Source organism: Argopecten irradians, chromosome 13 (genome assembly GCF_041381155.1).
Source record: "Argopecten irradians isolate NY chromosome 13, Ai_NY, whole genome shotgun sequence".
Taxonomy (NCBI): Eukaryota; Metazoa; Mollusca; class Bivalvia; order Pectinida; family Pectinidae; genus Argopecten; species Argopecten irradians.
This window is the reverse complement of record NC_091146.1, coordinates 18992720-19008490: the sequence shown is the minus strand read 5'-3', so window position 1 is coordinate 19008490 and position 15771 is coordinate 18992720. Positions and strand designations below refer to the sequence as shown.

Genomic DNA, 15771 nt, shown 5'->3' with positions numbered 1-15771 from the left:
GTATATTACTTGTTATGACTACATCATGGGTAATACGATAGAACCATCTTATGCAATAAGCCATGCAAAGACTAAATGTAGTACCAACAATCTACTTTTGAGTACATAAATGTTACAACTCGATATGTAGCGACCATCCTTTACAAATTGTTTCAAATTCAACTGAAAGTCGAAATGCAAACCAAACTGTGTTTCAAAATGACAAGAAGACTGTCCAAAGACACTCTTTGAAAAATACTGATTGGACAAAAATGAAGTACAAAAGGAAACTATTGATCAAACCTGCGTCTTTTACAACAAACTGACGCTTATTCACATAGACGTTTACTGTACGGAATGGACATTACACTACAACATAAGAATCACTCCACCCTGGATAGGGAATGGATAGTGTTGTACTAAACACTACATTACACTTTGTTTCCGAAACTAGGATTAAAGATTCATTTATAACCATTAGAACATCACTACATCTGTAACCACGGACTAATTTGAAACGGTGAATAATCTTTTACACGTCTTTTTCCTTTTTTTATACTTAATAACATTGATTTTCTTTTTCTAATATGCTGTGATACTTATTCTCCACTAAGGGGAGAATCAAAATATTGGTAAACTAATGAATATTTAACTCATTTTAAAGCTACATTTTCATGAAAAATAAAAAAATCAGTAAAGCCATATACTTTTGATATTATTGTCCTCACTTGTCAGAGATATAAAAAACGCGCTATTTAAATTCGTAAAATTACACAATTTTGTAGTCTTGGGTAGTGTATAATTTGTGAATGAGACGAAATGAACGTGGGGATAACTACTTATGGTCAATAATTATATACCCTATTGTCATGTGTTTAATTAAGTTGATCACAACATAAGGTTTCTGATTAGTTGAGTAGATCGGCAGCCTGGTACTCGTGTCCTTACCTCGTGCATTCGAATTCATGACTTCAGGTAGAGATTACGTCATGCTGACTTATCAGGGTTAACTCCCTTTTTCCTCTGTCCCACTCCGTCACTACAGACACAGTGACTCGAGGGCAGATGGGTGTAATATATTTGCCGATGCGATCATTTCTCGGTCCGATGACAGGAACAACCTTACTTACTTCATTAGTTAGCTAATGCATCTAAATTTAAAATGTACTCACAGCCAATCAAACGACTTTAAACATAAGAAAAGGAATGATCTGTTTTAGTTTATTTTTTTGTGTATCTGTTTAATGCATTTTTATTGTACGTTCGAGATTGTCTCCTGCATGGGTTTAATATATCTTTTATGTATAAGTTTATATCTTTTTTCAGAAGTAATTTCTATTTCTTTTTTTCGTATTGGTTTATGATTTTCTGTATAAGTTTTTTTCTGTTTGAATTTATTTGTTTAAGATATTTTTATTATGTATTTTTCAGTATGATTTTATTATTTCTGTATGTTTTGTAGATCCATCGACAATGTACTTCATATCACTACGGGTGTTTAATGAGCTGGGAGACAGTGCACAAACATTCGTAAACGGATCAACGCTCGGTTAGACTGTTGTTAACAAGTAAAAATGTAAAAAAAATATATCTGTAAACGTCAAAACTTGGCTAAGAGAATATACATTTGTAAATGGTGGACTTAAGTATCGACGAATTTGGAGATAGGGCTTGGACGTTACGGACGTGACAATGAATGGCTGGAATCTATTCTGTGATATAGAATTTAATTACATCAGACACAGAACTATCAATAACGTGAAATGAACATTGTAATGACTGACCATGGCCAGGAAACAAGTCAGTATTGCCAACATACGATAACTTGGCACCTATCTTGTAAATATAGAAACATCTAAACCGTGCGGAAATGGACGAATGGGAAGGCAAGTTGTGGTGAAACAGTTCAGCACAGCATAGAGGCATTAGCAGATGGGCATACACTAATATTAAGTCTTTGGATTTTACAGAGTTATCCGCCCTTGTGATTAGGTATTGATTGTGACGTCATGTTATTGCGAACGTAACGTCATACGTTTAAACGTCGTGAGTTACACGAATGAAACAATGACGTCACAATGGATACCTAACCGCACGTGGGGTAACTGTAATATACAGACCGAGTAAGCAAATGGTAGAAAGTACAAATATATGCATATTACTGCTGTCCATTTACGTGAATTACGATCAAATATATTACTGGAAATAATGTGTTGAAACACGTGCCGGAAAGGACCGTTTAAAGGTTAGATAATAAGACTAATTCGTAAAGTTTACCTAAAATGAACATTATTAACTAGATGAGTGGTGTGTGATTTTGGGTTGTGTAATTTTGTGCTGATTGATTGGAAACACACTTAGCATCTCATTACATAATAGGGGCCAATTCTAGTACTGTAGGGTTTCCGTTTTATTTGTTAATTAACATGTAGTGGTTTCGAAACCCTTCAACGAGAAGATAGTTTAAAGTCATTAGTATTATTAAAAAGCAGAACAATACCAAGTACACTATTCTATATTTACTTATTACGTTTATTACAGAGTTATCTGTTCATGTATGTATTGATTGTGACGTCATATTAATTATTGTGAAGTCATATGAATTTTGCTCACAATATTATGATATCGCAATGGAGCTAACTCTCTAATATGCAAAGACAGAAAAGGTTTCAACACAATTCTATCAAAAGAAGTAAGGTTATGTTATCAAACTTTCAACCGGGAGTTACTTCATTATTATTCATATACATTGTAGTTATTGTACGGATGTAAAACTTCACAAGGATATATCTACTAAGTGAACTTTTCAATGCCCACTACCGTCCTGAAACAGCTTTGAATTATTTTGAATTGGAATGTAAAATGAGATCGATAATTTTATAGAATCACAAAAAATCATTAACTTACCGTTAATACTACACTTATCTTCACCTTCTGAACAATTCAATAAAAATAAGTAAAAAAATAAGTTTCCCGCCGTCGTCCTAAATACCACCCAGTACTTTACTATCACTACGTCAGGCGGTAAAACAGCGAAATGAATTCACACAGTTATCATTTATTACGCTGGAAATCCTACATATGTTTGGTGGTGTCACCCATCTTAGGCCATCGATATGTATTTTCTTACGTTATTAAAGGGACAAGTCGGTCTAAGAGTACATTAAAACTTGCACATATTTCGGAAACAAACCAGTTCTGATAGAAATTAGAAACGTTGATTTTACTGTGATATGCCAGAAAAGCCCACTGTAGTAAATTGTATGTGAAATGTTCAATCGCCATTACACATAGCCTTGTATGCCAAACCCTGACTCTTGCCTGTGTAATAAAGAATGTTTGTCTAGAACTACTCAAAATGCTCTTACAGTTGTGTTAACATTATTAGATGCATGTTCTTGTCTAAAAATCATTTCATCAACTCCTCAGTGGTTATGTATTGCATTTGTTTAACGTGCGTGACTTTGACTCGGGTAAGGATACAGCGTACATGTTGTACCTGCTTAATCGTATTGATCAACGATTTGGAACTTCAATGGTATTAATCAAAATACTTTACAATGTTGTGGAATTTGTCACTATTTCTTGTCATATGTTTCATAAGGAGTGTAGAACAATATATGTATTTGTGTCATATTTTGCTTCGTGGTTATGTAACGAATTAGCCTCACTGAATTGTCCCTTTAATATTTTAAGAAACCTTTATATTTTGCTCCGGAAAGGTAGTGGGCCTTTGAAGTTATTGACATCATCTGATATATGTATAAACATTTTATTTCGCGAATTATTGTAAAAACGTATACAAATGTATATTAAAGCATGATTGCCATAAAAAGCCGTTGATCGCGGATATCGCGGATAATGAAAATAGCGATGACAAGAAATATTGTTTACATCGCAATAAAGCGGTTTACTGTAGTATATTACTTGTTATGACTACATCATGGGTAATACGATAGAACCATCTTATGCAATAAGCCATGCAAAGACTAAATGTAGTACCAACAATCTACTTTTGAGTACATAAATGTTACAACTCGATATGTAGCGACCATCCTTTACAAATTGTTTCAAATTCAACTGAAAGTCGAAATGCAAACCAAACTGTGTTTCAAAATGACAAGAAGACTGTCCAAAGACACTCTTTGAAAAATACTGATTGGACAAAAATGAAGTACAAAAGGAAACTATTGATCAAACCTGCGTCTTTTACAACAAACTGACGCTTATTCACATAGACGTTTACTGTACGGAATGGACATTACACTACAACATAAGAATCACTCCACCCTGGATAGGGAATGGATAGTGTTGTACTAAACACTACATTACACTTTGTTTCCGAAACTAGGATTAAAGATTCATTTATAACCATTAGAACATCACTACATCTGTAACCACGGACTAATTTGAAACGGTGAATAATCTTTTACACGTCTTTTTCCTTTTTTTATACTTAATAACATTGATTTTCTTTTTCTAATATGCTGTGATACTTATTCTCCACTAAGGGGAGAATCAAAATATTGGTAAACTAATGAATATTTAACTCATTTTAAAGCTACATTTTCATGAAAAATAAAAAAATCAGTAAAGCCATATACTTTTGATATTATTGTCCTCACTTGTCAGAGATATAAAAAACGCGCTATTTAAATTCGTAAAATTACACAATTTTGTAGTCTTGGGTAGTGTATAATTTGTGAATGAGACGAAATGAACGTGGGGATAACTACTTATGGTCAATAATTATATACCCTATTGTCATGTGTTTAATTAAGTTGATCACAACATAAGGTTTCTGATTAGTTGAGTAGATCGGCAGCCTGGTACTCGTGTCCTTACCTCGTGCATTCGAATTCATGACTTCAGGTAGAGATTACGTCATGCTGACTTATCAGGGTTAACTCCCTTTTTCCTCTGTCCCACTCCGTCACTACAGACACAGTGACTCGAGGGCAGATGGGTGTAATATATTTGCCGATGCGATCATTTCTCGGTCCGATGACAGGAACAACCTTACTTCATTAGTTAGCTAATGCATCTAAATTTAAAATGTACTCACAGCCAATCAAACGACTTTAAACATAAGAAAAGGAATGTAACAACCAACTTGATTGGTTTACTTGGTTTTGTACCAAAATGAGGACTCGCTTAATCCTCCTCACATAACATTAAAAATGATAACCCCCGTAATCTGATCACACTAAAATGTTTATATTATTCATACAAATAAATCTTTTTCACAAATAAACCGTGCATTTGTTATATTTGTTTACTTTATCGGTATGGCGAATAAAAGTAGATTGTATTCTAATTCAAAATATCGACCAAACAAGACTGGTTTGGTTTTATGTCTTATTTAAAGTTAGGGTTATTTTAGGATTATTAGGGAGTTATTTTTGGATAAATAATATTAATTTAATCCCATGTCCCGTGTATGCAATGTGCTGTGTGTGTGAGTGTCTGTTTAGTTTGGGAGGCTGCGGTATATTAGTGCTGTGTCTCCTTGTTTTACAGGAACTATTGCCCTTTTTACAGTGCTACTAACTCAACATATTCCACCCGGTTACATTATACCGACAACGGGCAAACCACTACACGGCATTTCAATGTAACGTTCCGAACATAAAACCAGTCCGTAATAACTAACATAAAAGTAGTTCGGTTGAGTATTAAGTTTTTTTTAAATGTAGCATAAACGTCACATGCAAAGGAAGAATTCTCTTCGACGCTTCACAGAACATTTAAATGTTTTACAGTGAAGCTGGTTATTTTTGTGGGCCTATTCTTTTTATCTATTCGACTATTTCTGTTTTGACTAAAACTTTAAAATCAAAATAAAACTGTTCTGAAATTTAGCGATTTTGCTGTAATTGTTTAAATATATCATCAATAACTCGATATTGATATCAAAGTTTTGCATACATAGCAATGTCCCGCGGACATGACTGGCCCACACATAGTAATATGTGCTTGCCTCGTACAGGAGTGGTCCTGGGCTAATACCTACATTGTATGTACTGTACAAATAAACAGTTTTGTTGGGTGAGAATAAAATCAAGTTTAGACGCTAATCAATCATCAAAAACTAATTATTTCAAGTATTTTCATTATCCTATTTATGATTAAAATATATACATAATTCATCAAAACATAGTCACGAACATGTAAGTGTATGTATGTTGTTATAGAAGGCTTTAGTAGCATAAACAAAACATGTTCATCAAAGATACTTTACTGAAGATGAAACAATTGAAGTCCACTTAACATCAAATGGCGGAGGGACGGAGGCGGAACAGTTCCTCATCAGCTGGGAACGGAAATAGACACACCACTGTATAATGTCCAATGACCAGTCGTGTTACATAGGACAGGTTGTAAACGCAGTGCTGATTGGTAGAATATGTCTTAAGCAATTAGAGTTCGATAGTAGACCACAAACAACACGCCACAGGATTGGCACCGCTAACACGAGTCAGTATGCAATAAAATATTCTGATATTTTATTCTCGACATTTGCATTCAATCGAGTATTTCGAATCTAATATTATTATCTTTACGTTGATAGAGGGGAGGGGGTGTGATATTCATATTAAATTAATATACCCGAATTAATCAAATCTTTACTTACACATAAATGTTATCATCTAAAGGTAAATTATGATAATTTTAATTAAATTCAAAAGCATTAATTCTATATAACATTCATCAAAAACAATAATAATAAAAATAAATAAATAAATCATCAAAAAATAAGCCTAAAGGAGAACTCAAGGATAACGCAAATTCATTGCGATGTAACGGAATCGAAGCATCCGGGTTTACTTAAAATCTACTTTACTGAAGATAAAGGCCTCTTCAACAACAATTGAGGGAGGTAGGGGGAAGAGTTCCTTGTTACCACATACCCTGTACATTATTTTTGTTGACCAACGACAAATCGCATTACATTAAATTATCTGGACTAAACACCATTGTGATTGGTGAAGTATTACTTGTCGAATTACAGAGGTGCCATCACACGTGGATAAGATACACAACAGATAGGACGTCGTTGTCTCTCTGTTAACAGTAACAGAAATGTATCCAATGTACACATTCGTAGTAATATTTCTACTGGTAAGTACCACTTACCAACAACATATCGGTCCGGACCGTAAACGGGAGTTCTATAAAGCGATTCATATAAATGAGGTGTTAGAAGAGGTCTTGCCTATAATTCGACGTTACTTAGATGGCGAGGCACAAACAAGTAGACAACAAATGGATCAGGTCAAAGCTACTATAGATGAGGTAAAAGAAGACATGAAAACGGTAAAAAAGCAGCTGAAAGTTTCTCTTGGGACCAGACATACAGACCAGGAGCTCGAGGCTACTGAGAGGCTGAATAATGGTACCAATATTTCGTTTGAAAGTTTTAGAGCGAAACTCGAGGATATGAGCATTTCCTTGGTAACAGTTCAATCAGAGCTTGAATCTACAAAACAGTGGAATAAGGATATGAACGTTTCCTTGGTAGCTGTTCAAAAGGAGCTTGCAATTACTAAAAAACAAAATGAGAATATGACCGTTTCCTTGGTAACAGTTCAAGCAGAGCTTGAATCTACCAAACAGTGGAATAAGGATATGGACGTTTCCTTGGTAGCTGTTCAAAAGGAGCTTGCAATTACCAAAAACCAAATTGAGGATATGAACGTTTCCTTGGGTACTATTCAAGTAGAGCTAGAATCTACTAAACAGTGGAATAAGGATATGAACGTTTCCTTGGTAGCTGTTCAAAACGAGCTTGCAATTACCAAAAACCAAATTGAGGATATGACCGTTTCCTTGGTAACAGTTCAAGCAGAGCTTGAATCTACCAAACAGTGGAATAAGGATATGGACGTTTCCTTGGTAGCTGTTCAAAAGGAGCTTGCAATTACCAAAAACCAAAATGAGGATATGAACGTTTCTTTGGTAACAGTTCAAGCAGAGCTTGAATCTACCAAACAGTGGAATAAGGATATGGACGTTTCCTTGGTAACACTTCAAGCAGAGCTTGAATTTGCCAAACAGCGGAATGTGGATATAAACTTTACCTTGGTAGCCGTTCAAAAGGAGCTTGAAACTACCAAAAAACAAAATGAGGACATGGGTATTTTAATGACGGCCGATCAAAATTGTACAGATATTTCGTGTGGAGGTTTTAGAACGAAACTTGAGGATATGAACGTTTCCTTGGTAGCTGTTCAAGCAGATATTGAAACTATGAAACAGCGGAATGTGGATATGAACGTTTCCTTGGTAGCAGTTCAAAAGGAGCTTGAAACTACCAAAAAACAGAATGAGGACATGGGTATTTTAATAATGGCTGATCAGAATTGTACAGATATTTCGTGTGAAGGTTTTCGAACGAAACTTGAGGATATGAACATTTCCTTGGTAGCTGTTCAAGCAGATATTGAATTTACCAAACAGCGGGATGAGGATATGAACGTTTCCTTGGTAGCTGTTCAAGCAGATATTGAAACTATAAAACAGCGGAATGTGGATATGAACGTTTCCTTGGTAGCTGTTCAAAAGGAGTTTGAAACTACCAAAAAACAGAATGAAGACATGGGTATTTTAATAACGGCTGATCAGAATTGTACAGATATTTCGTGTGAAGGTTTTCGAACGAAACTTGAGGATATGAACGTTTCCTTGGTAGCTGTTCAAGCAGATATTGAAACTATAAAACAGCGGAATGTGGATATGAACGTTTCCTTGGTAGCTGTTCAAGCAGATTTTGAATCTGCCAAACAGCGGGATGTGCATATGAACGTTTCATTGGTAGCTATTCAAGCAGAGATTGAATCTGCCAAACAACGGGATGAGGATATGAACGTTTCTTCTGTAGCTATTCAAGCAGATATTGAATCTACCAAACAGTTGAATGAGGATATGAACGTTTCTTTGGTAGCTGTTCAAGCAGAGATTGAATCTACCAAACAGTTGAATGAGGATATGAACGTTTCCTTGGTAGCTGTTCAAGCAGAGATTGAATCTGCCAAACAACGAGATGTGGATATGAACGTTTCCTTGGTAGCTGTTCAAGCAGAGATTGAATCTGCCAAACAACGGGATGAGGATATGAACGTTTCCCTGATAGCTATTCAAGCAGAGATTGAATCTACCAAACTGTGTAATGCGGATATGAACGTTTCCTTGGTAGCTGTTCAAACTGAGCTTGAAACTACCATAAGAGGTAATGGCGACATGAACGTTTCCTTGGTAGCTATGCAGACGACGATGAAGATGCTGAAGGGCCAATTTAATGTTAAGTTGTCCGCCATTGCAGCAGGCCTGGAAGCCACCACACAACAGGTCCAGGAGTTGATTACTGCCATAGCAGGTAATGGGATGGGTTTGTATAATTTCTGACTTTGACAATTTTACCAGGCATACCTGTTTTATTCCATACTTGTTTAAACATAACACGTTTAAATACATAGTTAGTGGTCGTTTATATACGTAATCTGCCTTGGTTTATTCCGTCACTTACCAATATCTCCGTGTTATAATTTAGAATTGTTTTAACACATTGACATATGACATATGTTACGATATGGTCTCGTTATCGGTTGAGATGGTTGAGATGGTTGAGAAGGGACAAGAAAATGTCTTATAAAAGATATTGTTTGAGAACGAAACGATATGCCACGCAAAAATCTTGAGTTCGTACGCAATAATGGTCTTTTCCCAGCCACTGTAGTCACGTGAAAGTATGCTAAATATAACGTATATATTAGCCCTGTTTATTGATAGTACTTGGTCATTTTTTCTTGATGAGAAAAATATTTTAGATCAGGATTTCCATATGTGAAAAATTACTTAAATTTATATATAAGTTGCGATTTTTTAAAGTTCCTATAAGGTACAAAAATGCCTTTGTTTTAGCCTCAATATTCCTCCCAATGAACTTGATTAACTTGAATGGTACGGAGATATAACACAAACACCAGAGTGTTTTCTAAGGCGCCCAGGTTAATGATGAGTACTATAGATTTTGTGATATAGGTCAATATCTTTTAAAAAAATCTATTTAGATAAATCATTTAATACAACCCCGTGTATTAGCCAATACTTTATATCTCTGGCCAATATTAATTCTCTCTCGTGTTTTTCACAAAGATTTTAATTCTCTCTCGTGTTTTTCACAAAGATTTTCCTTTAAAAGTTTTTTTCACTCATGACCTTCAGTTTGAGAATGTTGAGAATTTCTACGTGCTTTTTCTAAAATTTACACAATCTTGCCATTAATGACCATGTATTGTGATATGTTCAGTGGACACGTGTGTGGACCCCTGGGTGGCCCATGGGGATTTCTGTTATCAAATTATTGATGGAAAGATGAACTTTGAACTTGCTACAGTAAGTATATAGTTCACAATACAATCGGTAAGCGAGGTTTTCGATAATCCTATTAAGTCCATCAGCATTGTATGGCAAATTCAACTAGGTCTAATTATGTGTATGATAGTATAGGTAAATGTACCACACACACACACAGGTTGCACTAAAATGTTTAATATCTTTAATATACATGTACATATGCATAAACAAATAATGGTAATTTATAGGTATATGAAATGATTTTATCATCTTTATTGTATTATCATATGTTTTTATTTATTTTATCTATTTACTGAATTTTTTCGGGGGGGGGGGGGGGGGGGATATGTTTCAATTGCATGTATGTTTCAATACGGAGATTTCGAGATCCCAGAACGACGTGGATAAAGTACGATTTACCGTGGATAAGTCCCAACTGCCCTCGGTGACTATGACGTCACAAATCACAAATAAAATGTGACGGTAAAATCACCGAAATGTGGGACTAGTCGACGATAAAACATAGTTGATTCACATCGTATTGGTATCTCAAAGTGGATTAGATATTTTATGACAAAAATATCACTTTGCATCTAACATATTTACTGTGATTTATGACACTTTAATGTAAATTTTTGTATATTCTAGGAACAATGTCAGAATTTGCAAGCCTCAGTTGCAGATATTACAAATGAAGAGGAAGAATTATTCATCGTCAGAGAACTGGAGGAGTTAACAGGTTATACAGATGTAACACATCTTATCGGGAATCTTTGCTCTTTTTTCTCTCTAAATTATTTGTCCTCTATTATTTCACGTGTTTTCATAATATTCATCCTCGATACTCAAGGGGTTACTATCACTGTCGTTATAGCCACCCCTGGGCGATTCACGATATTCCAGGAGTTAATATCAATGTCGTTATAGGCACCCCTGGGCGATTCTCGATACTCCAGTTCATTCTCGATACTCAAGGGGTTACTATCACTGTCGTTATAGCCACCCCTGGGCGATTCACGATACTCATCAATGTCGTTATAGGCACCCATAGACCATCCTCGATACTCCAGGGGTTATTATCACTGTCGTTATAGCCACCCCTAACCATCCCCGATACTCTAGGAGATTATAGCCACCCCTTGACTATATCATATCAACCCTGGGGCATTGCAGGAGAAATTTAGAAGACAAATTTCACATTGCAATGATTATGGCAAAAACAAATTTCACAGAGGAAGAAGAGGGATGTCAGACACCATTTAGGCGATTTCTGGTCTCCTTACTCTAACGATGTATCCATCCATTGTGGTTAAAATACATTGATAACTTTATGACTAATGACGCTTAGAATACATTTGATTAATGCCTAGCACCATGTATGCAAAATCTGATCCCCTTCTCCCAAGGATATTTCGGATCAAATTCAGTGTATATCTATCATCTACTTCTATGATAAGGAGCTTATTTTAAGATTCGTTTTCTCTATTTCCCCTATTCAGCCGTGTCAACCAAGCCCCAGGGGTCAGAAGCATCATTTATGCAAAATCGATCCCCTCCCCGAAGAATGTTTGTAATCAAATCTGCTTAACACCAATCGACTACGTCAATACCATCAGGGATTTGAAGAAAATGTTGATGGACGGATAGACAACGGGCGTTACACCATGACATAAGCTCAAAAACTGAGCACATGTCTGAAGAGACTTTCTTTGTAGATTACAGAGAGTGACGACGTCTATCTTTAAAGTGATAAGTTGGTTATTGGACGTTATTCGATTGATTCCAAGCACATAAAAAGGATTCATATACATGTACTTGTTCCATCTGTTGTCACACACAGATCCTTCAGTTTGGTTTACGCTATGACATAGTCCAGGGGTAGATATCAAGACAGTGATAGTAACCCCCGGATTATCGAGGATGTATACGGTTCAACGACGAAGAAGGGATTAGTTTTTTTTGTAATTTACAATGGTTTTTTATCGTTAGAGAAAGGATTAGTATAGTTTTGTATATTAGGGATTAGTGTATTTTTGTACATTTGCATTGATTTTGTATCGTTTGAGAAGGGATTAGTGTATTTTTGTATATTTACATTGGTTTTGTATCGTTAGAGAAAGAATTAGTATAGTTTTGTATATTAGGGATTAGTGTATTTTTGTACATTTGCATTGATTTTGTATCGTTTGAGAAGGGATTAGTATGGTTTTGTATATTTATATTGATTTTATATCGTTAGAGAAGGGATTAGTGTATGATTGTATATTTACATTGATTTTGTATCGTTAGAGAAGGGATTAGTATGGTTTTGCTTATTTACATTGATTTTGTATCGTTTGAGAAGGGATTAGTGTATTTTTGTATTTTAACTTTGATTTTGTATCGTTAGAGAAGGCATGAGTGTATTTTTGTATATCTATATTTGCTTTTTATCATTAGAGAAGGGATTAGTGTATTTTTGTATATTTGCATTGGTTTCGTATCGTTAGAGAAGGGATTAGTGTATTTTTGTACATTTGCATTGATTTTGTATTGTTTGAGAAGGGATTAGTGTATTTTTGTATATTTACATTGGTTTTGTATCGTTAGAGAAAGAATTAGTATAGTTTTGTATATTAGGGATTAGTGTATTTTTGTACATTTGCATTGATTTTGTATCGTTTGAGAAGGGATTAGTATGGTTTTGTATATTTATATTGATTTTATATCGTTAGAGAAGGGATTAGTGTATGATTGTATATTTACATTGATTTTGTATCGTTAGAGAAGGGATTAGTATGGTTTTGCTTATTTACATTGATTTTGTATCGTTTGAGAAGGGATTAGTGTATTTTTGTATTTTAACTTTGATTTTGTATCGTTAGAGAAGGCATAAGTGTATTTTTGTATATCTATATTTGCTTTTTATCATTAGAGAAGGGATTAGTGTATTTTTGTATATTTGCATTGGTTTCGTATCGTTAGAGAAGGGATTAGTGTATTTTTGTATATTTGCATTGGTTTCGTATCGTTAGATAAGGGATTAGTGTATTTTTGTATATTTGCATTGGTTTCGTATCGTTAGAGAAGGGATTAGTGTATTTTTGTATACATATATTTACAGTGGTTTTGTATCGTTAGAGAAGGGATTAGTATGATTTTGTATATTTACATTTATTTTGTATCGTTAGAGAAGTCATAAATGTATTTTTGCTTTTTATCGTTTATTTTTTATTACATATCGTAGATAACATGCGGTCACGTTACTACTTACTTGGTGGGAATCTGAAGGGAGATGAGTGGGTTTGGAGCAGAACGGGACAGCGGATGGAGTACACCAATTGGTACACTCGGCATTATAACGTGCATGGAAATCACCGGTGTGTGGTTATATGTACAGAGGAATCTTACTGGTGGCACAAAGTAGGATGCACTGAGAAGCGAGATGGTGTGATATGTAAGAAAAGGTAAGCGTGCTCTGCATTTCATAAACCTCACTCGATTCCGGTATCCTACATATTAGATGTAAGATAACGGAATCGGACGAGGTTTGCCGAATTCCATCGGTGTTGTATTTTTGTTGTTTAAAGGTTTATTACTAAAACTGAAACGGGGTTTTGTTTTTATTTTTATTTTAGTTGTAAAGTATTATGAGATTAATAATTTAGTAAGTTCGCAAACGTTATTAGCTTACAGTAAAACCTACACTTACCATCACATTCGGAACAATTAAACTAACATAATTCAAATGTTAATTTTTATAACACGGGTCTTCTTATATTTTCTGTTGGCGTCTTAATCTATAGTGGAATATAATTGCGGCAAACATAATCTTCATTGTTAACATATATTACACTGGGAATCTTGCATTTGTTTGGTGTTGTAACCTCATGTTATTCCATAGATATAAATTTTCTTAAGTTAGGCCTAATGTTTTTGAAAACTTTTTGTTTCGGAAAGGTAGTAGGCCTTTAAATCAGTTTCAAATAAACATGTTTTAAATAAAAAGAAGAAATACGAAAACTAAACTCAAAAGATTGTTTTCATTGTGTTATTGCATGATGAAATTAAATGTCGTTTAAAACGAGTCCTCTTTTATACAGCGCACACATTGGATAAATCATCGTCATCGTCGGATGAGGAGGAGGAGGAAGAGGAGGATGAAGGAGGAGGAGGGAGAGTAGCAGGAGGAGGAGGAAGAGGAGGATGAAGGAGGAGGAGGGAGAGTAGCAGGAGGAGGAGGAAGAGGAGGATGAGGAGGGAGAATAGCAGGAGGAGGAGGGAGAATAGCAGAGGAGGAGGAGGGAGAATAGCAGGAGGAGGAGGGAGAATAGCAGGAGGAGGAGGGAGAATAGGAGGAGGAGGGAGAATAGCAGGAGGAGGAGGGAGAATAGCAGGAGGAGGAGGGAGAATAGCAGGAGGAGGAGGGAGAATAGCAGGAGGAGGAGGGAGAATAGCAGGAGGAGGAGGGAGAATAGCAGGAGGAGGAGGGAGAATAGCAGGAGGAGGAGGGAGAATAGCAGGAGGAGGAGGGAGAGTAGCAGGAGGAGGAGGACGAGAATAGCAGGAGGAGGAGGGAGAGTAGCAGCAGGAGGAGGAGGGAGAGTAGCAGGAGGAGGAAGAGGAGAAGGAAGAGGGAGAGTAGCAGGAGGAGGAGAAGGAGGAGGAGGAAGTGACAGGCAAGCTTACTGGGCAAGATTGTTTGCCGAGATGCAACCTCATCCTCAATATTTTAGGGGTTACTACATGTATCATTTCATATCTATATATTTTATCATTTATATCAACCCCATGAATGCTTTGTGTGTGACCACAAATGGGACAGATGGGTTAGATTAGAGTAACTTCCCTTCATTTCACTTCGTCCCTTAATGTACATCACAATAATAGAATAACGGTACGCTGCATGGTTTTGAAGTTGGGTGTCGCTCTCTGTCAATCGTCATTTTTTTGTAAAATAAATAGCGTAAGCTGTTATATCCGTAAATTTACATCTAGGCCTCACTGTCGTCAAGTTCATCTGTCTCATTTTAGGTGCCGCATTACCGTATTTTACACGCCACTACGCGATATTTTTTTCATAATGATGTCCATTTAAAAATATGATATGAATTGTATTTCGTTTTGTCAATTGTACAAAATTACTGATGAAAAGTAAAAAGTTATTTCTTCAAAACCTACTTATTGGGTTATTTGTGATTTATTCACGACGCACTATATTTTCTTCTGGAAAATTCGGCTGTTTCGGTATTTGAACATGGTGACGTCATTTGCTGATGCGTGCTAAAAAAAATTAAGTATTAGAGATATTCTATACGAAACATACAATGTAAATATAAGCAATAAGCTAACAAAGACTAACGGGCCACATTCATCGTTAAAAAGGAACTAAAGAAAATCCTAATGGACTTTATGATGCCACCCTATATGACAAGAACCGTCTTAAAAGACTGAGTA

The 15771-nt window shown here is 35.5% G+C and overlaps 1 protein-coding gene across 1 annotated transcript; it reads left to right on the top strand.

The window, feature by feature from the left end:
• The first annotated feature begins 6965 nt into the window (after positions 1 to 6965).
• Positions 6966 to 14570, top strand: LOC138306185 (uncharacterized). Its single transcript, XM_069246580.1, has 5 exons — positions 6966 to 9355; positions 10289 to 10374; positions 10984 to 11074; positions 13562 to 13781; positions 14418 to 14570. Exons 1-5 carry the CDS (start codon positions 7063 to 7065, stop codon positions 14431 to 14433), a joined length of 2706 nt encoding a protein of 901 aa, XP_069102681.1. The 5' UTR covers positions 6966 to 7062; the 3' UTR covers positions 14434 to 14570.
• Positions 14571 to 15771: the final 1201 nt, after the last annotated feature.